This window comes from Mus pahari, chromosome 2, assembly GCF_900095145.1.
Source record: "Mus pahari chromosome 2, PAHARI_EIJ_v1.1, whole genome shotgun sequence".
In the NCBI taxonomy this organism is placed as follows: Eukaryota; Metazoa; Chordata; class Mammalia; order Rodentia; family Muridae; genus Mus; species Mus pahari.
Window position 1 is genome coordinate 103,759,371 of NC_034591.1, and position 22,986 is coordinate 103,782,356.

The 22,986-nt window shown below is 47.4% G+C and overlaps 1 protein-coding gene across 3 annotated transcripts in view; it reads right to left on the minus strand.

Moving 5' to 3' along the window:
* The window catches only part of Anxa4 (annexin A4), a 56,291-nt gene that overhangs the window by 21,530 nt on the left and 11,775 nt on the right, over positions 1 to 22,986 (minus strand). For 2 of the 3 annotated variants that reach the window (XM_021190349.1, XM_029534952.1), the window contains exons 2-3: positions 6,995 to 7,040; positions 2,162 to 2,249 (exon numbers count right to left, since the gene is read on the minus strand). In XM_021190349.1, coding sequence (XP_021046008.1) covers positions 2,162 to 2,249; positions 6,995 to 6,997 — 91 coding nt within the window. In that variant the 5' untranslated portion in view covers positions 6,998 to 7,040. Of the gene's footprint in view, positions 1 to 2,161; positions 2,250 to 6,994; positions 7,041 to 7,265; positions 7,289 to 22,986 lie in introns of those variants that run through there. The other variant, XM_029534951.1, reaches the window with a different exon arrangement.

Sequence of the window (22,986 nt, forward strand, 5' to 3'; positions counted from 1 at the left end):
ATGGCTCTCTGTGGTCAGTGGGGTTCACCTGAAGCTGGTATCTGGGCACTCTGCTCTCTGGGTAGGCAGTCAGATGTATAGCTTAGTTCATCTTTGCTTGTTTGGGGCTTTCCTATATAGCCCAGGTTAACCCTGAACTCTCAATCCCCCTGCCTCTGCTTCCCCAGTGTGGAGATTCCAGATGCACACCCCAACTCAGAATCTGCGCTTGAATTTTTCAGCTTTTCCCACCTGCACTGTTGACTGCTCTCCTGAGCCCCCGATTACCACCAGTCTATCTGTTTCATGTCACCCGGAGCCCCTCATTTAGCATCCTAATTCTGATACCCGTGGTTTCCTGGCTCATGCCTCGTGACCACCCGTCTGAGGCCATAATTCAATTGGTGGCTTTCTCAGTAGCTGCCCTAGGACCTCCCTTTAGGATTTGCCATCTTAAGACGCTCCCCTCTGGCCTGTTCCTGCTTTGCAACTTTTCCCAACTCCACCTCGACTCCTCTGAGCTTCAGCTCAGCTCCCCTCCCAGAAGCACATTCTCTCTTCATTATTTATTAAAACTCAGCCACCTCCCAAGGGCACCTCAAGTTCCACACCTCCAAAGTTTGCCTGATGATCCCAAATGAAAGAAGAGCTCCTCTCAGTGAACCACAGGTTTAGGGGGGGTTGTTTTATTTGTTTTTTAAACACAGATCCATGCATCTGAGCCTGTTTTCATCTATGAACTCCTAATCCTTCACCTTTACTGGGGGTCAAACCCAGGGCTTTGTGCAGGTTAGGGCACTGTACCAACTGAGTCACAGTCCTAGACCCCCATAGAGTTCTTACTTTTAAATTTTATTTTATTTTAAAGTGTGTGTGTGTGTGTGTGTGTGTGTGTGTGTGTGTGTGTGTGAAGGAGTCTGCTGAGGCAAGATGCCATCTCTCCAGCCTTCCTAGGCACTCTTAGCTTTACTAGCACCAATCAGCGCACACAGACTGCTGATGGACAGGGCTAGGTTTTACAGTCCTTGTCTCTTCCAATAGCTTACCTCAGCAGCCCATACCACAACAAAAAGGAAAATGAGAAGGTGCCTGAATTCAGGGTGACATTCGTTCAGAGTTGGGTGGCAGAGGTCCCAGTGCTTAGTGGTGGAGTCTGATTGCTGGAGGTCGCCCATCTGCTCTTTTCCAGAATCCTCACTGACTGGTTCTGACAGCCTGGAGAAGTCAGCTCACCTCCCTAGATCCTTTCACCTCCCATGCCCTGCTTCTCAAGAATAGGTCCTTGTAAAGCCTCTACCTTCAGGCGAATACAGTGGAGACTGGCAGAGATCTGAGGCGCTGGCCACTGCTGTTAGCAGCAGACAGTATAAGGAAAATGGCTCTGAGATCGAAAGACTGAGAAACAAGGTTTCATTGCTAAGTGTCTTTACCAAATCTCAGAGATTCTCAAGGATAACTAGGAGTTGGGGACACTTCTCTCTCCACATATCCAGCAGGCATACGAAATATGTCCAGGGTGGCTGACAGTGTGTCTAGTACAACTGGACCTACCCTCGGGAAGAGAACTTCAGGGCCTTGCTCTGGGGGACATCCCCCTGCCTGCTCACATACGACCCCCATCTGCATGTCTACTGACTCAGCTGCACAGTCATGGTAGCGGCCCCAGCAGAGGCACTAATGGGAGGTGATGGAGCATTGAAGAGGTAGGACGTAATGGGAGGCACTTGGGTCTTTGGAGATTACACATGAATCATTTACTCCTCCCCCTCTTTCCCCCCCCCCCCCCATTCTCTATAACATGAACTAACTTTCTTGTTGATGTACTGTCTAACCACAAAACCCAGGGCTGTGATCCAAAATGACCCTTTTCCCTTTTTAAGATGATTATCCTGGGCATTTTGTTATGGTAGCAGAAAACTCACTGTTAACACATTCTCCCATCCAAATTGTCCTCGAGCAGACAATCTGTTACCATCACTTTGCTTGCTGTCGTTTTGTAGCATTGGGGAGTGAACCCAGGGCCTTGTGCACGGTAGGCCAGCACTCTATCATCTGAGCTGCATCCTCAGCCATGTCCCATTGTGTTTATCTAAAAGGTGACCTATTTGTGAATCCCAGTGCCCACAGTGCCCTCCTCACGACTGTGACACACCACACTCAGGACACCCAGAGAAGTACTTACCGAGGCCTTTCATGGCCTTCCTCAGGGCCTGGGCATCTTCAGTTGCGTTGAATCCTGAAGCAGCTTTCACGGTTCCTCCTTTGGCTTCCTGAAGGCACAGAAAAGGACATGACTGACAGATGACCGCTGAAACCCAGGTTCTGCCCCAGGTGCCAGGACAAGAGGGTCTCACTCTGGTAGAGCCACCACCTTCTCTGAGGAAGGCAGACAACGCGCACACCAAGAAACACATGTCCCATCAGCAGCCTGGTGTGGGAGGTGCCAACAAGCAAGTTAGGTCCCAGTGGGCTGCAGAAAGTACTGCCAGTTAGGACAAGAGACGTTCGTTCACCTGAAGCATTTGGCCATACAACAATGAAGAGATGGGGGCGAGGGCACTGTAGACAAAGCAACGGCTATTCCAAAGACCCAGGGCTGCCACTAGCTTTGAAAGGGCTGGAAGCTCACGAGAAGAATCTGTCTACAAGAAATCACCGCACCTCCTGTAAAGCAGTCTCTCAAAAAGGAAAAAGAAAATTAAGCAAGGATTCAGTCAAGGTCATGTCTGTAGAGCCCCAAACCAATTTGCTATAAATATAATGCACAAGGAAATGCCAAACCAATGACACAGCTTCTTCAATCGATAAGCTGCAAGGGAGATCAGAAGAGAGAGGTAGAAGGGGGTCAAAGTTCAAGACGTTAAAAAGACATGTCAGCAGCCAGCTGCTGCGCACAGTGCTGCAAGCCCGTCATCCCAGCACTTGGGAAGTGGAAGCAGGAAATCAAGGGTTCATGGCCGGCTTCAGCCACATACCTGTCATGGCCAGCCTAGGCTAGAGAGACCCTGTTTCAAAAACCCTAACCCCACACCAAACAAACAAACACAACAACAACAACAACAACAACCACAACCACAACCACACACCTTTCATGGAGGCAAACCTTATTTGGATAGGGATCTGAGTGAGGACACGACAGGACAGCTGGACAGAGATGTTTTACGACACAGGAAGTCAGTCCTAAGATTCTCTGGTCTGATAGCGGTGCTGAGACCACAGCTTACATTTTACCTTTATCCTCTGACTCACTGGTAGAAGATAGGATATCTGGAATCTGCTTCAAAATGACACAGGTGGGAGGAAGTGGAGATAAAGAAGACAAAAATATTGAGTATGAATTGGCCATTAGCCAAAGGCTGGGAAGTTAGTTAGACGCAGGCAGGCTCGGTGGGGGGAGGGGAGGTCCCAGAGAAGAGAGCCCTCTCTCTCGGCTTCTCACCCACCTCTGTGTTCATGTTAGCACTCAGTTTCAGGGAGGGAAATATCAAGTTGCTCCTCTTTTAGATCTAAAACTTCAAAGGAAGGGGCAGCTACAGATACACAAACCAGGGAGGGAGGAGGCCGCAGGGCCGGTGGAGGCCGAGCAGACAACTGCTACTCTTCCTGGTAAGGATAGCTACGTTTAAACATATGTGTGCATGCATGTGCACGTGCGTGTGTGTACATGTGGAGGCCAGAAGCTGACATCAGGGGTTTCGTCATCCATGATTTCATTCTGTCTTTTAACTTAAAACTTTATTCGTGTGTATTGTGTGGAGGTGCCCAGGAAGTCCTGAAGACGGCATCCAGTCCTCTGGAGCCAGAGCTGGAAATGGCTGTGAGCCACCAGCGGTGGGTATTAGGAACTGAACTCAGGACCCTTCTCGAGCAATAAGAGCTCTTAACCATTGAGCCATCTCTCTAGGCCATTTTGGTCTTTTAGGAAGCAGGATTGGGACTGGCCTGGCTCTCTCAGACTGGATGAATCCAGCAGATACTGACAGGCCTTCAAGTGTGACTGAGAGGAGTCACCCTGGAGATGCAAGAAAACCCACAATGGGGGACGGAGGAGGTGGCCAGCAGTTGCTACAGCAGAGTATAATAGTTAGTACTGTCATATCATCAGCCTGACAGGATCTAGAATCATGTCACAGAGACATTTCCAGAGATGCCTATGAGGAAGACCACCCTAAATGTGGGCAGCACCATCCACAGCTGCCTGGGCTGAACAAGAAAGCTGAGCGCCTGCATCCAGCTCTCTCCCCTCTGCTTCCTGACACAGATGTAGCTTGAGCTCTCCCTGACGTGATTCTCCACCATGGTATGGATTCCCTCAGACTCGAGGCTAGATAAACCTTCCTCCACTAAGTAGCTTTTCTCTGGTATTTTGTCACTTAATAAGTTATTAATATACCGCAGAAGCACAGCACGGAAGCATGGCAGACCTGACCAGAGTCTTGTCTCCAACCCTTGGCAGCTGTGTGCTCTGGAGAGGTTTCACATTTCTCACATGTATACTGAAAATAACTAAACAAACTCACAGTGTGGCTGTATTAATGAAACAGGATAAAGATGGGAAAGCACTTAGCATGGAATCCAGGGAAAGGTTAAAATAAAAACTTAGACAAGATGCCAACACCACCACCATCATCACTATGGTTACCATCATCATCATCATCATCACCATCATCACTATGGTTACCACCACCATCATCACCATCATCACTATGGTTACCACCATCATCACCATGGCAACCACCACCACCATCATAATCATCACTATCATCTAAACACAACTGAGGCCAAATTAAATATAATAGTGAGATTCTTTGATCTCTCTCTCTTAAACTACTTGTTGATAGAAGCCAATGTTGGTGCTGAAATCAGCTATTGCATTTGTATAAGCTGGCAAGAACAGCGTGGGACCGAGCTGAAGGTGCTCATGATTCTATCTGATGTAAGGATGTGAACAGGACATTAGGAAAAGGTGCTAGTGCAGGGTCAGCCTATACCCAATGAGTCTGGTGTCCTTACAGGAAGGCAGAGATCACAGGCCAAGTGGCAACGAAGGCAGACAGGGCTCCACATACAGCAAGCACTCTATCACTGAGCTGCACCTCAGCTTCTGAGTCAACATTTCCTGAGGTTCTTTGGAATTCCAGCATTGAAAGTTTCTGGATGGTTCTCAGACACCGAGTTCAAGTTTACAGTGCATTGCTGATGCCACTGTTGTAAGATGAAGATTAATGTCTGATGAGGAATCGATAGAGGTGTTTGCAAGGGTGGGTCCGTTTACCTAGCAACATCCGACACAACTTGTTCTTGTTCTGGGAAAAAGTTGGGGTTTCTTTTTTCCCTTGTAAGTCTAATGAGTGCCTGTATTGATTAAGTTCTAGAGCACAATGCACAATTATCTTTTCAAGGATGATGGGGAGGGGTGGTGCCCATCCATGCCAGGAAAACTTGTGGCAGCAAAGCAAACATCATTGTGCTGGCTACTTTTATATCAACTTGGTACAAGCTAGAGTCATCAGAGAGGAGTGAGCCTCAACTGAGAAAATGCCTCCATAAGATCAGGCTTTGAGGCATGTTCTTAATTAATTATTGATGGAGGAGGGCCCACCCAATTGTGAATGGTACCATTCCTGGGCTGGTGGTCCTGGGTTCTATAAAACAGCAAGCTTTGCAAGCCATGAGGAGCAAGCCAGTAAACACCACTCTTCCATGGCCTCTGCATTAGCTCCTGCCTCCAGGTTCCTGCCCTGTGTGAGTTCCTGCACTCATTGCTTTTGATGATGACCGGTTCTACGGAACTGTGAGTGAAATAAACCCTTTCCTCCCCAAGTTGCTTTAGTCATGGTGTGGTATCACAGCAAAAGTAACCCTGACTAAGACAATCACACTGAAAGGAACCAGTGAACTGAAGAAGCCATGCTACAACTGAGGAAATATTATTGCTGTTACAGTAACAGGGAAGATGGGGAGATGAGAAGGGTCAGCATATAAGGTGACAAGTAGTGCTGGGCACTGAAGAGCAGGCAGGCGCAGCCACACAGGTGTCCTGATGAGCAGTGCTCAGGGGCAGAGGTCAGGGTCCACACTCAGACTCAGCCAGCTCCCTACTCAGAACCTCTGAGCCAGGAGAGCAGATGGGCCAGTCTAAGGCAGCCCAGAGGAGCTACTCTCAAAGGGACCCAAGTCTGGGTCAAAGAGATCACTAAGATCACCAAGTCCAAGAAAACCCAACCACAACTGTAAATGAGGCAGATGACAAGTGGGGACCCCTTAGAGCTGGCTCAAGATGGCTCAGTGATCTAGGGTTCTTGCGGTCTGGGCATGATGATCGGGGTTTGATCCCTGGCACCCACGTGAAGACAAAAGAGAACTAATTCCGCAACATTGTCATCTAACATCCACACAAATGGCATGTGTTCCCAGTCACAAAATAAAAAGAAAACCTCCATCTTGGTGAGCAGAAGATGAGAGGGCCGACCCAAGGGATCCCCTGTGGGTGGTAGAACACGCTTTCCTCTGAGGTCACCTAAGTGTTCTACGATGGAAAGTTACGCTTTGCAGAGAGAAAACCATTACTTGTTTCTATATTCTCGGGATGTTAGAAATGTGAGGGAGTCTGTGAATTTTTTTTCAGGGTCAACCTACCACTTTGAAGTACATTTAAATGATGTTTAGAGAAAAGAAAAGAAAGGAAAGGAAAAGAAAAGAAAAGAAAAGAAAAGAAAAGAAAAGAAAAGAAAAGAAAAGAAAAGAAAAGGCCTGGCAAGGTGGTGCAAGGCAGAGCTCTGTGGGTTTGAAATGAACATAGTCTACATAGTGAGTTCCAGGACAGACAGGGCTATGTAGAGATCCTGTCAGAGAAAGTGGAGGAGAGAGAAAGAGACAGACAGACAGATAAATGCAAAGGTTGCCTTATCGTGTCTTCCTGCCCACTGCTGAGCAAACAGAGTTTTGTTTAAGCCACCTAAGTACACATCCTGTGCCTGCCTGTGGCTGGCACCAGGTGGGGAGAGGCACTCACCATGCTGTAGCTCACGTTCAGAGTTCAGTCACACCTGCAGAAGCTCCTGTGGGGAAAAAAGCAGAAGAGAAATGACTGTGACTGGGGATGGGGTATTCATCATTAGTCAGGGTACCATGTGTGCCATGGGCCAAGAGGAAGCACACATGATTTCATCAAAAGGTCACCTGTGGAGGAGCCAGAGCTAATCATTAAAGAAAAGATTTGAGCGGTTGAGTTTATTATGCCAACCAAGTGCTTCCTGGTTGCTCCTCTGTTTGGAGACACACACCTCTGTTCTGTTGCCTTGTTGGGATGAAGTGTTACTGACTCTCGGGACACAGAGGTTCTGAGTCAAACACTCCTGCAGGTCAGAACAGGGCAAGAAGAGACATCTGAATCAGAAAACCATGGTACTTAAGGTGGCCCCCTATGTGTGCACATGTGCCAACGTGTGCATTGAATGTGTGCATGCAGCTGTATCCTGTGTGTGCCTCCATACCAATGTGCATTGTGTACCTGCATCTGTGTGCATGCGTGTGTCTGCATGTAGGTCTGCATACATATGTGCAGATGTCTGTCTGTGTGTGTCTTGACAGCCCACCCAGCATTGGACCGTGTTCATTCCTCATTTTGTCCCTGCAACGTGACAGGAGTGAGGAACTTCCCAACATCGATCCCTCACACATTCACATATGTCCTCATTGATCCCTCACACATTCACATATGTTCTCAGTTTCCACTGCCCCTCCTGCATCAGAAAAGCATGAGTGCAAAAGTCTAATCTGGACATGGCATCTCAATATTCACAGAGTCATCCTGGAACCAGTGGTTAGAATGTTTGGGAACGTGTCACAAATGCAGAATCAGCTGGGTGGAACATGCTTGTAATCTCAGAACTCAGGAGTCTGAGGCAGGAGAATTGTGAGCTCAAGGCCAACCTGGGCTGCCTGGGACCCAATCATTTTAAAAGAAAATTCAAATGACAGCTTATCTCAACAAAACCAAGCATTATCCCTGTCTCGCTAAAGCAAGGGTCTGGAGAGGTGGCTCAGTGGTTACAAGTGCCTACTGCTTTTGCAGAGGACCCAAGTTCAGCTCTTAGCACCTGTGTTGGGTGGCTCACAACCACCTGTAACTCCAGTTACAGAATTGATACCCTTCTCTGGCCTGCAAGGCACCCACACACTGATGGAACACACACACACACACACACACACACACACACACACACACACACACCAAAAATGAAATGAAGATGAAAGTAATATTTTATTAGCTAGGGCTGATGGAGCTATGACTTCATTTATTCAACTATAGTTGAATAAATCAGTGAGCTTATGGTCAACCAGGATAGACAGGACAAAATAAAGATGATTTCAGGCCAGGCGTGGTGGCACACGCCTTTAGCTGGAGGCAGAGGCAGGCGGACTTCTGAGTTTGAGGCCAGCCTGGTCTACAGAGTGAGTTCCAGGACAGCCAGGGCTATACAGAGAAACCCTGTCTCAAAAAAACCAAAAAAAAAAAAAAAAAAAAGATGATTTCAGATGTTGGTAAAATAACAATATAACAGGGAAATTAATACAGAGCAGAGATCAGCAAACTCCTGAGATTGAAGGTCTGATTCTGCCTCTGCAGCGGTTTTCAAAGAACTGCCAAAGTGGAGAAGGAGGAGGAAGAGAAGGGGGTGAGGGGGAGGGGGAAGAGAGGAAGATGACATAATCCTGGTATGCAACAATTGTGTGAAATTCAAATTTCAATGAGAACAAGTTTATCTAACATCTCATGCTTGGCTACAAGGTACCTTTCTCCATAGTGAAGTGTAACCAAACCTCTTCTTGTAACAAGTTGCTGACTCTCAGCCAATCATCACAAGCAGCAGCTGTTCTACCCATCTTCTGATAAGTCAGATGAGAGCTGTGACCAATCAGGTTGTCCTTGTATCGCACTTCCCTTTCCTGTACATCCATCCCTTCCTTTAACTTCTTCCGGTTTTAAGTAACCAGGTGCTGCAGAGTGGGCATTTGGCCGTCTTTGGTCTGGACTCTGGCCTGGTTCCAGGATCATAAGCAAAACCTATCAGGATCCATTGACCTTGGACCATCGCTATGTTGTCTTTAACATAGATGCTGTTATGATCTGGGTACCAAGAAGGAGCAGATCCCAATAGCATAGCCCAGACCTCTGAAGAAAGGCCATCCAAGCTGAAGGAAGTACTCAGGCTCAGGCTGAACACTATCTATTGATGTATGTATGTATGTATGCATGTATCTACCTATCTATCTATCCCCTCCTGGCTCCACTTCCTGAGTGCTGGGATTATAGGCCTGCAACACCATGCATGCCCATGCCCCGTTTATCTGGTATTGAGGGTTAAACCCTGGGCTTAGTGAGTGCTGGGTCCATGTCCTGCCCACTGAGCTATATACCCAGCTCTGCTGAATGAGGATCCAATGCAGGGCACAAGCAGCTGCTCCAGTTCCAACAGAGACTCTTCCAGGTGGAGGGAACAGGTGTGCAAACACTCTGAGGCAGAAATGAACTAGTGTGTTCATAATAAGATATCCACACAAGGGAAGGGAGCAAGGGACCATGGGAACTTCTGTCCCTTCCCCTATGCTTGCCCTCTGTGCCTGCTTCTGAGGTTCATCTTTTATAAAGTGCTCATGATTCATTCAGCAAACTCTTGGCCTGAGTTCTGCAAGCCCTTCCCACAGTCAAACACATGGGAGCTTTGGGATCCCTTGGTTTACTGCCTGTGGGCCAGAAGCATTTCCTGGGCTAGAAGGTGATACGTGAACTGGGCAGTCTTTAGCGTCTTTAGCCCTTAACAGTATTGGGAGTGGGTTAAGGTATAGGATTCTTATTTGGAGTCAAGAAAGAACTGAGGAATTGCTTGGGGTGGGAACCTACCACCCCCACATCTAGAGGCTTACACTCAACTGCTGGGCTGAGTCCCCCTAACTGTGGGCTGTCAGAAACATTCTCAGAGCCCAGTCTCTCTAGCCTTCTCCCACCCTCTCGGCCCTTCCCAGCTTGAGATTTCCAAAGTCAATCATGTAAACCTTCTAGATGCCCCCCTGCTCCCAAAGCCCTTCCCTTCCCACCACCAAGTAAGCCATGGGGTCTGGAGTGTTGAGTCAACCTTTTCCTGCATTTCTGTGTAGGAAGGTCTCCTGTTAGTCTTATTTCACAGTAAATCACGTGAGTCTCTTCACAGGTGGCTCTTGCACCACACTCCAGAGTGACCTCAGAGCCACCTCTGGAGAAAGGTTCTCTTGGATGGATGAAGCACTGAGGAGAACTCTGCTCTACAGACTTAACATGGAGGAGGAGGAGGGCAGGGCCAAGAACCCGCTGACACTGAGAACAGACTCATCATGTCAGTGGGCCGCAGAGAACCCACCATGAGCCCCAACGACCCGGAGGGACTCGTTCTCTCCATGTAAAGACCAACAGCAAAGAGCACAACTACGACTCTGCGACTCACTGACAGCACGCACTGAGTCCCGGGTATGACAGCCACATGAGCCTGGCTTCATGGAAACTGGGACAGTCGCCCTCCCATATGCCCATCGCTAAGCTGAGCCCCTGCTTCTAGGAGGACAAAAAGAGACCAAATGTCCCTTTTATTTAAACTCAGGGTTTTTAGCCCAGGCTGGCCTTATGCAGTTTGGGATGGTTTTGAACTTCCAATGCTCCTCCCACCTCTGACATTCTAGGATGACAGGCATGCGCCACTGTGATTAACTTATGAGTCCTGGAGATTAAACCCAGAGCTTCTCGAATGTTAGCCAAGCACTCTACCAACTGAGCTACATCCCCAGCCTAGAGGACATTTCTCAGTGATTATTTAACTGTAAGGCGAGTGAGTGCTAGCAAGAAGGCTCAGCGGGTGAAGGGGCTTGCTGCCAAGCCTCAAGACCTCGGTTTTATCCCTGGGACACATATGGCCAAAGGGAAGGACGGATTCCCACGAGGTGGCTTCTGATCAACACACTTACCGCACATGTGTGCCCACACACAAACACATCGAATGGTCAAAACAAACAAATAAATATGTAATTAAAAGTAAAAAAAAAAAAAAAAAAAAGGTGAATGAAACAAGTATAGATGAAGGCAAAAGCAAGTCATGAGCCGTCTCCTGCCACCCTCCCTGTTCCGTGCCACCCGAGGCATCCAGAAGCACATCCTCCCTCCCAGAGGGTGATTCCACCAGTTCGGCCCAGCTGCTGCTGCTACCACTTAAGTTAGGAAGAAACATCAACTGAGGGGCAGGGAAGGACACCTTCCAAAAGGGAGGACCTGGACTAGGAACCTTTTCCACTGCTTCCTCCTCCACAAGAAGTGGGGAGACTGCCAGAGCCACACACGCCTCTGGAACTCTACACTCAAGGAGCCAGGAATACTTTACTAAGATAGAAAACAAGGGCAGAGTCTCAGACATGCATTTTAAGTCCATTTCACGGCTGTGGATAATGTGTGTGAAATTAGGCCACCAGCCTGCTTTCTAACAGCGTTAGGTTCCTAGCAAGGCCACACTGGCTCTTGGGAATAACAAGGGGGAAGAACAGCAGACAGTAAAGTTTGGTGCTTAACACTGACTGTCAATTTAACAGGATCTAGAGTCACCTTGGAGGCAAACATCTGACCACACCTGTGCGAGAGTTTCCAGGCTGCACTGAGTGAGGGGGAGGACGCATCCTGACTGTGGGCAGCTCTATCCCCTAGGCTGGGGTCCTGGGCTTGAGTGAAAAGGAGACTGTGAGCTGAGTACCAGTGTTCATCTCTCTCTGCTTCCTGACTGCAGATTCTGAGTGATACACTGCCTCATGCTCTGGCTGCCTTCCACTCGATGATGGACTGCTCTCAAGTCCTGGGCCAGAACTATTACATCTCTATAGGCATCTTCCCAACCCCAGAGGGTCCTGCCTCCCAAAGCTTCACTACAAAGTCTCCTTGCCCAGTGCCGCTCAGTGAGTGCCACAGATGGCGTTCTCAGCTGCCTGCATGTCTTGGACCTTTCTCTCTGAGGGCCTGCCTAGGATTCCTTAAATTGAACTGTATTTACAATGACTCAAAATTATGTTGGAGTTTTAAAAACATTGCTCTGACAAAGAGGGTAAAATAACAAGCAATGGGGCCCCAGGTTTTACTCTGAGATATTGCAAATGTATTTCTGGGGAAGTCAGATGACCCCCAAAGCATCAGGACTGTCTCAGATGAAAAGTGGCAATGGGAGGTGACCCATCCTTTCAGAATCCTCTGAAACTCCGAGGGATGTACAGAGCCATGTGTGGAGTGGTTTCCACTTCCTAACCGTGTACAAATGTCACATGCATAAAGGGTGTGACACAGGAGAGCTTTGGAGGTATGGTTTAAGCCAGATGTGGTAGTGCACACCTGTAATCTCAGCACTTGGGTGGGTGAGGTGGAAGGATCTCCAAGGGTAGACTGGACATTGAGACCATGTCTTAAAAAGAAAGCATACTGCTTTAGAGCGACTGGGAGAATGTTTATATGAGACTGACACGAACCGCAGTTTCAGGAAGGAAATTCAGCTGTCCATGAGTCACCTGCTTCGTGGAAGATTACATACATCTACAGAAATAATTCACCAGCGGGGACTCACAAGGAAATATTGGGAGGTCATGGACACATCTCTCTCATTTCCCAGGTTGCCATCTGGAAGGGTTAATGTGCACCACCCCACTAGTGGCCATACTGTGTCCCTGTCAATGCAGTGTCACTGCACTGAGCTGAATGCTGACTCGGGTGTCATATTTATCACAAGGGCAGAACTTCTGGTGAACACAGTATCTATGAGACCCCACCTTAACCCTGGGACCTCCACTCAGATTCCAGACACTGACCCACACCCCAGGACAGGCAACCTGAGTCGTTTTCGGGCATGGACTTCTTTGTACTCTGTTCTAACTCTGGAATATTCTCGAGTCTCTGAGTCACATGTGAGTGACTCACTCTTTGCTGGAACACAGTTTCATTTTACACCCAGTAGGGACAGATTTAACTTCTGGTCCTCGGGGTTAGTGGATGATGTGGGTGGACCACACCCAAGTAGGAAGACTTTTGAAATTGCCAATGACATTGGAAAGTGGCAGTGAGTGTCTACTCTTTTTCTTGGAACTTATGTCTTTCATGAGGCAAGTTTTGATGGAGCGATGAGGTTTGAGTTGGGGACACAGGCATTTCCAAACCTTTCATCAAAGGCAGGATGTTTAAGTTAGGTGAATGTGAATGTAAAAACACCCGCATTGGGGCTGGAGAGATGGCTCAGTGGCAAAGAGCACTGACTGCTCTTCCAGAGGTCCTGAGTTCAACACCCGAGTTGAGTGAAGCCTATTGAGGTCATTGTTCCAGGTGGAGCCCTAGCTAGGTGCCCACAGACCCAGATGCAGTCCTAGCTGCTGATGCCCCTCCAGCAGACAGAAACTTTAACAAGCAGGAAAACTTGGATAAGGAGAGGGCTCAGTGGACAAAGAGTTGTCATGCAAACCTGAAGACTGAAGTTCAGATTCCCAGAACCCAGACAGAAGTCCTGTGAGCATGGTGGTTTGTCTGTGACTCCAGCTCTCTGGAGACAGAGACAGGGATCCCAGGGCAAGCTGGCTAGCCAGACCACTGGGAAGCAGCAAGCCGCAGGTTGAGAGAGAAAGAGAGCAAAAGACAGACAGACAGACAGAGACAAAGGAAGACACAGAGAGAGAGAAGAGAGACAGAGAGACACTGCTTCAATAAATACAGTGGAGAGCAATTGAGGAAGGCACTTGAGGTCCCCACACAATTTTTCTAAAACTTACACACTTACTTATAGGGCCATGGGAAACAATAACAGTATCAGTCCTTCACCCCCAAGACACACATTTCACATACAGCTTACACTTAACCTTCGCTAACAGACTGAGAAGCCGTTATTTTATATATGATTTAACATCCCGCCCCATCTCTGCTCTCCTCACACTTCTGTCAAGGTTTGGACTCCATTCGAATGTCTCCATTGTCTAAGCAGCAGAGGGAGCCTTGGGAACACGGAGCACACAGGCTTTCTATGTCATCTGAACTCATGTTCCTTGGGAACATGGAGCACACAGGCTTTCCATGTCATCTGAACTCATGTTCCTGACAGCCTGAGGACTCTTCCTCATCTTCCTCATCACCTGAGACAAAAACTGAGGCTTAGTGACACCGTGTAACCTCAGGTCAGCAGTCAGCTGATAGCCAGACACGGATAAAGCCCTGACTTCATCTTGTTTGGTCTGAGTTTGCTAGTTTTCTTGGGTTTTGTTTGTTTTAGTGAGTGGGGGGAGGGGCATCTCATGTTAGAGCCCAGGCATGCACAGAATATGGAGTCCACCCTGACCTTGAACTCTGGACAGTCCTGCTTCAGCCATCTAAGGGCTGTGGCATGGGCTGCTGAGCCCAGCTTCCTCCGTCCTGTCTGAAATCAACTGGACTGCCACAGTAACAAAAAATGGACTAACATAAGTCCTATGTTGTATTAAGAAGCAAAGTTAAAAATATTCATTGGTCAAAGCAACATGGCCTAGGTGGTTGTCAGAAAAACTGGTTGGGCCCTGCATGTTAGCTCATTCCTTACCTTGTTAAATGTCTTGCCTCAGTTTCCCCAGGCATAAGCTTCAAATAGGACCCAGCGGGGGTTATTGTAACAGACTCTGTAAACGTAGCTAGTGACATTCCCAGGCCTGTGCTCCCCATCACATGCTTCAGACTCTTTCTCTCCACCACTCCCTTTTTCTCAACAGCTCTGAGCTGTGCTATGGAGACCTTTGGAGTTCTCATTGGCTGCACCATTTTGGTGGTGGTGGTGGTGGCAGTGGTGGTGGTGAAATTTTTAAAAAATTGTTTTACCTGGGTGGTGGTAGCACAGCCCCTTTAATCCCATTACAGAGATGGGCGTATCTATGTGAGTTTGAGGCTAGCCTGGTCTACAGTGGGAGTTCTAGGACAGCCCGTTCTAGGGCTGCACGGAGAATCCCTCTCTCAAGCAAGCAAGCAAGCAAACAAACAAACAAAAAACAACAACAAAGTGTTCTACCTTTTAACTCACAGAGAAAGCCGATTCTCTCCCTCTCAGACAGTGGCAAGAAAACCACTGAGTGAACCTTCCAAAACAGATGGGAGTCTCGCTGAGGCGGCCCGTGCGTGCAGTCACTCTGTCAATGCTCTCTGAAGGAGCGTCTGCTCTGTGAGGGCTTGAACTTTTACCACTACACCCTTCAGAATGGAGCATTATCACGCCTGCCTTATCTGTTCAAGAGTAATCTATCATTAAAGCAAAAATCCTGAAGGCCATTGAAAATTACCTCACTGCACTTCCTGGTGAGGACTCTCAACCTTCTCCAGCGTCACCTCCCAGCTTCCAGCTGTCCCACAGTAATAAGCTTGCTCCTCCACACTCTGTTCTCTTGAGCAAAAGGGAGTTTATTTTAAAATGAATATTAAGTTGCATTATATCAGACATTTTATCAAGGCCATATCGTTTGTCCCTTGCATCCAGAGAAGTGGGTGTGATCATTTACACTGTTGGGAAATTAAGCATGGGGTCCCAGGTCACTTACACGGGAACGAAAAGGTCTTCATTCAGATCCCATGTTCTCTATGTGACACCATGTCAATACATGAGTGTGCACACATGTAAATTAAGACTAAAGGCAGATTTCAATTATAGAAGCTTTTAAAATAATAATGGGATACAAACTTTAAGTTTTTAGGGTTGGAGAGATGGCTCAGCAGCTAAGAGCTTATATTGCTCTTGCAGAAGACCCAAAGTTGGTTTCCAGCTCCCACGTCAGGAGGTTTACAACAGCCTGTAACTCCAGCGCCAGGGGATCTGACACCTAAGGTCACCATAGGCATCTGTAGCCATTTGCACACACACCCTGTCTCCACCCAGACAACATGCACACACACAATTAAAATGTTGAAAAATGAATCTTTTTTTAAAAACCCAAAACTTTACATTGACACTTTCCTTGCTATATCAGATGCTTTCTTATTTTGTTTTGTTGTTGTTGTTGTTTGTTTATTTGCTTTTCTTTAGCAAACTGGATGTAAAAGCTAAAACAATTAGAAAAATACTCTGCCCAGATGAACTGCACGAAACTGGAGCACACTTAATCTGGCAAAAGGCTGGCTGCCAGTCGACAGCAGAAGATGGTGCGGTGCAAATCCAGAAGCAGACTTCTAACCGCCACATCCCTGTCCAGGCTCAGCCATCCAGCCTTTGGGATAATGCCCCTTGGAGCTGACTCATAGTTGGCAACATGCCTTTGCCAGATGAGGCCACAGAATCCCAGCAGGCACATTCTGTGCCCACCTTAGAACAGAACAGGGCCTGGCATCCTGCACATGCAAGCGAGGAGGTCAGGGCTGAGCCAACCATAATTTGCAAGTGCTGGACACAGTAACCACACCCATAGTCACAGGAATAACCATGGTACTTAGGAGACCTATACAGGATAGAAAGTTAGATACAGCTGAGTTACATAACAAAATTTGAGCTTCTCTCTCTCTCTGTCTCTGTCTCTCTGTCTCTGTCTGTCTGTCTGTCTGTCTGTCTGTCTGTCTGTCTCTCTCTCTCTCTCTCTCTCACACACACACACACACACACACACACACAGGAGAACGATGCCATTGGTTAGTCTGACCCCAGAGTCTGTGGGGTCAGACACAGTGATTCCACTGGCTGTTTGCCCCGTGTCTGTAGTTTGAAGCGTATCAGGCAGACACCAGCAGGATCACCAGAAATAGCTCTTCTGGATTTTGCTATGAACAGGAAGCACTAGGGGCTTTCACGCAAAGCCTTTGATAGGGCAGACAAAGGAAATAATACAAATTTTCAAGCCCAGACTTTACGCTATCATGGCTGTGCCCTCCAGGCTTAAAACACAACTCTTGTGTGGTTCAGTTAGAACTAACAGGGTTTCCTTATTTCAGACCAAACTGCCTGCCACGCATACTGCACACAAAGGAGACTGGAATACAAGGCTGGAGAGATGGCTCAGCACTTAAGAGCACTTGTTCCTGTAAAGGACCCGGGTTCTATTCCCAGCACCCACATGATGGCTCACAACCATCTGTAACTCCAGTTCTGAGGGATCCAACACCTTCTTCTGTTCTCTGTGGCCACTGCATGCACTTGGTACACACACGTACATGCTGGTAAAAACACCCATACACATAAAATAGAAGTAAATAAATCTTTTTTTTTTTTTTTGGTTTTTTGAGACAGGGTTTCTCTGGGTAGTCCTGGCTGTCCTGGAACTCACTCTGTAGACCAGNCTGGCCTNGAACTCAGAAATCNNCCTGCCTCTGCCTCCCAAGTGCTGGGATTAAAGGCATGCGCCACCACGCCCGGCATAGAAGTAAATAAATCTTTGCTGTCTTTTTGAGACATGGTCTCGCTGTGCAGCCCTGGGTGTCCTGGAACTCTCTATGTAGACCAGGCTAGCCTCCAACACACAGAACTCTTCCTGTGTCTACTTCCTGAGTGCTGGGATCAAAGGCATGAGCCACCATACCCAGCTAATAAATCTTTTAAAAGAGGAAACAGGAATAGAAAAGGGGGGTGGGTGGGTTCCAGAGAAAATAAATTCCTGCCAGGTTGGATTATTGAGGTACAGAGAACTTTAGGGAGCATCCGGACCTTATTTGCAGGCAGTAAACAGCGTCACTTACAGCAAATGATGGCAGAGTGCTCACAGTAGCTCAAAGGCTCTGTGCTGACTCACTGTGGGCAGCATAGGCGGACCCTATAACCAGAGAGCCTGTGCTGTCCTTCCGATGAGAAGTCCAGATCCAAGGGCAGAGAGGGAAGCTAGCTAACCTATAATTTAGTCAAAATTTCCCCATCATAGCCACTCAGAACAGAATTCTCTTTAAAGCTCATCCCATCTTCCCTCCAAAATAAAGTGGTGGGGTCCTGGGAACTATTTGTTCTTATAATCTTTATATACATACTTCCTATATATGGGCCAAGGTGTAGTTTCTCATGTTTCAGTTTCCTCACGGGCTACATAGAACCAATATCAAGAATTAGTAATATGGAGAGTAATCAAGCTATGACCCCAAATTCTTAGAATGGTAAACACATTGTGAACCTGACAACGTTTCTCTATACTATTTATTACTATTTGTTCTAGAACAATCTGGCCCATATGTGAGAACTGGCTTTACACAACAGTGGCACCAAATGAAACAGATCCAAGATTGTTCAGAGTGAAACTTTCTGGGCACTTAGTGATAGAAGAGGTTTTTACCCAGCAGCAATGCCAGGTGGCTCTTTTTGTCAGGCATTAGGACAAAAGGGACTCCACCCAACCCAGAACGAACCTACCTTACCTAAGCAAATATCAAAGAGACAGGAAGTCCTGGCACCAGAGTCTGGTGGTAGTAAAGCCCCCCTCCATCATCACCTAAATGGTTTTTGTTTGGCTGTAAGCTAGGAAGCCACGTGGAAAGGAGAGGTTAGAGACCAACCAGAGCTACTCAGGGGTAATCGTGGTGGTTAGATGCAAGCAAGATGGCTGCTGTCAGGCCAAGGTAAACCTGCAGGTCATTGTCTCGCAGTGAACTTCCCCTCTACATGTCTGTCGTCACGTACTATCTACTCACAGCTTCCCTGATGAAGATGGGGCTGCAGACTTACAAGATGAAATGAGTTCTGTGGATAAATGCTGGCAATGGCTGCAAAAATAATGTGAGTCTATACTTAGACACGGTAACTAATTCAATTTATATGTATTTTACCTCAGCTTTTGTGTATGTGTCCATGTGCACATACGTGCTCTTTTGGGTGCATGGATGCATGTAGGTATGTGCATACATGTGAGTATGGAGGTCAAAGGTCAACTTTGGGTGTCATTCCTTCTTAAGCATCCTGTCTTTTGAGACTGAATCTCTCACTGGCCTAGAGCTTGCCAAGTTCCTGTTGCCTCTAAGTAGGCACCTCCACGCCCAGCTGGTTGGCCTGGATTCAGAGGACCGAACTCTGGTCCCAGCCAAGCTATGTCTCCATTTCCTTAAAATGTGTCCTTAAAAAAAAATCCTTTATAAAAATCCCTAATCATGTATGATCTGTGCATTTTCTGATATGAATATCATACCTCAATAAAATAGCATGCATTTTATAGCCAAAGACATGACATTAGACTAGCAGTTGCCTCTGGGAACCTATTGTCCTTGCCTCCTACTTGAACACCCACTGGAAAGCAAACTGACTCTGTAAAACCCAAAAGCCCACATGGCTTTCCCACAGCATCATGGGTAAAATCGTGTCTCCTCAGTGTTACAGTCACTTAAAGGGAGACTGTCAACAATGAGGCTCTTTCATTGGGTTATATCATGTTTCCTAATCAATTTGGGGTGATTTTGGAATCATAAGCCCTCAAAGACCTATGGCAGGTCCCTTAGTTTCACAGTCCTCCTTTAGGAAGGTGTAGGTACACTGTGCCAGGCACATGCTGATCTCGTGCAGAAACCCATCAGTACCAATCTCTAGTTCTTGTCTGTCACCAGGGACTCTCACAATCTATCCACACATGCACCATCCTGGTCATTCCCCATGGATGACAAGCCACAGGCCATTATGTGCTAACCCCAAGATTCCAAAGCTTACTTGGTGTCCCCTCTCATCCTAGCAATCATAAGTCTTAGGCTCAAAACAAGGGTACTTCATCAGAGGAAAATAGATACCTGCTCTTTTTTTTTTTTTTTTTTTTTTTTTAAGATAGGGTTTCTCTACATAGTCTGGCTGTCCTTGAACTCGCTATGTCGACTGGGCTAGCCTCAAACTCACAGAGCTCCACCTGCCTCTGCCTCCTGAGTACTAAAGGCATGTGTCACCAAGTCTGCTCGCATACCTATTTCATGCTCTTCCCCCATGAGATTAAAGTCATCCCATCTTTCTTTACAAAATCCTGGTGAGTCAGGAGAATAGAACTGTTTGAATGTAAGTAAGAGAGTGGGGAGCAGGAGGTGTGGAGAAAGGGGAACCCTGTGCACTGGGGGTACAGATGTCAGTTGGCTCATCAGTCATGAGAAGTGACCCGGAGGTCCCTCAAAAATGCTAAAACTAGGGCTGCTGAGATCACTAAGCTGGTAAAGGCACTTGCTGTCAAGCCCCGTGACCTGAGTCCAAGCCTTAGAATCCACATGGTGAAGAGGGAGAATTGACATGCTAAGCTTGTCCTGTGACCTTCACACACAATGTGGCATGTACCCCCCACCCCTCAAAAATCCAAGCAAAATGTAACAAACAATTTTTAAAGTTAAAACTGGCCCCGGGGAGGAAGCTGAAGAGAGAAGAGAGTTCAGTAATTATGGCACTTGCTGCTCTTGCAGAGGACCTGGGTTTAGTTCCAAATACCGACATAGTGGCTCACAACTGTCCTTGACTGTAGTTCCGAGGATCTGACTCCCTTCTTTGGTCTGCCCAGGCACCAGACATGCACTTAGTAAGTACACAGACAAAATACTCTTTTTTGTTTGTTTGTTTGTTTTTGTTTTTCGAGACAGGGTTTCTCTGTATAGCCCTGGCTGTCCTGGAACTCACTCTGTAGACCAGGCTGGCCTCGAACTCTGAAATCCGCCTGCCTCTGCCTCCCAAGTGCTGGGATTAAAGGCGTGTGCTACCACACCCGGCATGGCAAAATACTCTTTTTTTTTTTTTTTAAGATTTATTTATTTATTATATGTAAGTATACTGTAGCTGCCTTCAGACACTCCAGAAGAGGCCGTCAGATCTTGTTACAGATGGTTATGAGCCACCATGTGGTTGCTGGGATTTGAACTCTGGACCTTCGGAAGAGCGATCGGGTGCTCTTACCCACTGAGCCATTTCACCAGCCCAACAAAATACTCTTAAATGTGAAACAAAAATAAGTAAATCCTTAAAAAGCCTAGGACTGGGGGAGCGGTCCTGGGGTAGAGCCCTTGCCCACCCACCTGTGTGAAGCTCGGGCCACTCCTAACACCACCCCCACCAAAGGATAAAACTGAACAGAACCCAATAGCAGCACTACTCAACAGCAGCCAACTATACAATCAACCTAACCATCAGCGAGTGGAGGACAAAGAGAAAGTGGGAAATCCACGTCTGGGTTGCTTTTTACCTTTAAAGGCCATGTGGTCCTTTGACAACAAACCAGAGAGAGGAGAGTCGTGCTACGTGAGATAAGCCAGCTGGGGACCACCCACAGTGCACGTGGACTGTGATCACTCAGGGAGATCACAGGGCCTGGGGACTTGCACCGGGTGTCTTCCAGCATCCGGGAAGTGGAGGCAAAGGGAAGAGAGTTTGAGGGAGTACGGTGGTGGTTTCTGGAGCTGGGGGTCTGGGGAGGAGGGAGGGTCGATGGCCAAAAGTCTCCAACGCATCAGTGAAGGGAGGAGTCGTCATACGGTGCGGTGAATGGGACAAAAATCATCCCCTGCTTCAAACTCACTGAGAGGAAATCTTAAATATTCTCACCATAAAGAAAAGTGAAGAGGCTGGGGTGATGGATATGCCAAGTAACTCCATTTATGTACTCACTATAAATTTCTAAAGTACAGCATTGCTTTGTATCCCAGATACATGCAATCATTATTTATCCGTATTCAATCTTTTTTTGGGGGGAGGGGGGGTTGGTGTTTGTTGTCATTGCTTGGTTTGGCTTGGTTTAGTTTTTTGAGAAAGAGTTTCTTTGGTGTGTAGCCCTGGCTGTCCTGAAACTCTGTAGACCAGGCTGGCCTCAAACATACAGAAATCCACCTGCCTCACAATCCCAAGAGCTGGGACTAAAGGCTTGCACCACCAGTGCCCGGCCCATATTCAACTTTTAAAGTTGTTTTTAAAAACTGTGCATGGTGGCTCAAGCCTCTAACTTCAGCGCTTCAGAGATAGAGGCAGGAGGATTTGAAACTCAAGTTTATCCTTAGCTACATAATAAGGCCATTCTGGGCTGGGCTACAAGAGCCCTGTCTCAAAAAGAAAAAAAAAAAAGTTTTAAAAAGTATAGTAGGGTGTCTGGAGAGATAGCTCAGTGGTCAATAGCACTAACTTCTCTTCCAAAGGACCTGGGTTCAATTCCCAGCACCCACATGGCAGCTCACAACTGTCTACAACTCCAGTTTCAGAGGATCTGACATCATCACACAGACATCCCTGCAGGCAGAACACCATTGCACATAAAATAAAAATAAATAAAGCATTTAAAAAATACAGGACGGTGCCTGGTGAGATGGCTCAGTGGGCAAAGTGTTTGGTGTGCAAGCATGGAGATTTGAGATCGGATCTCCAAGCACCAGTGTTTAATAATAATAAAAGAGAAAAAGGCATGGCAGTGAGTCTGTAACTCTAGTTCTCCAGGGATGGAGGCAGGAGGACTCCTAGGACTCACTGAGCAGTCAGCCTAGCCCAGTCAGTGAGGTCCAGGCTTAGGGAGACACACTGTCAATACCAACAAGGTAGGAAGCAGAGAAAAGACACCTCAAGTCCATCTCTGCTCCCGGGCTCAGGCACACAGCAGGAGGGAAGGGCTTCAGCCTGTGCAGGCTTTCTGCTGTCCTGCTGAGCAACTCTCGCCCCAGAGCAGGATAGGGATGTGATGTGGCCCTGTCCTTCTGGCTGTAGAAGCAGTCACAAGAAAAGCAGTATGGTTTCCTCCACAGAGTGAGGCAAAAAGTGAGCACAGAGCAGTCTCTCTCTCTCTCTCTCTGAGGCCTCAGCTCTGCCAGAGACCTCAGATCCTGCCAGCTGTGGGTAGCACTTCTGCGTGTCACACCCTCCCTGGGCCAGGGTGGGGTTCTGCTCCCAAATCTTTCCAGAATTAAAGCTGACTCTGGCAGAAAGGCACAAAACAGAACTGTTCAAGCTTACACTGTGGCTTTCTGATTGATGGAGGGAACTTTGCTATTTTTGGTGATGCCTCTCCCGGATTTGTATTTGGATCCTCTGCAAGGTGCGCGCGCGTGTGTGTGTGTGTGTGTGT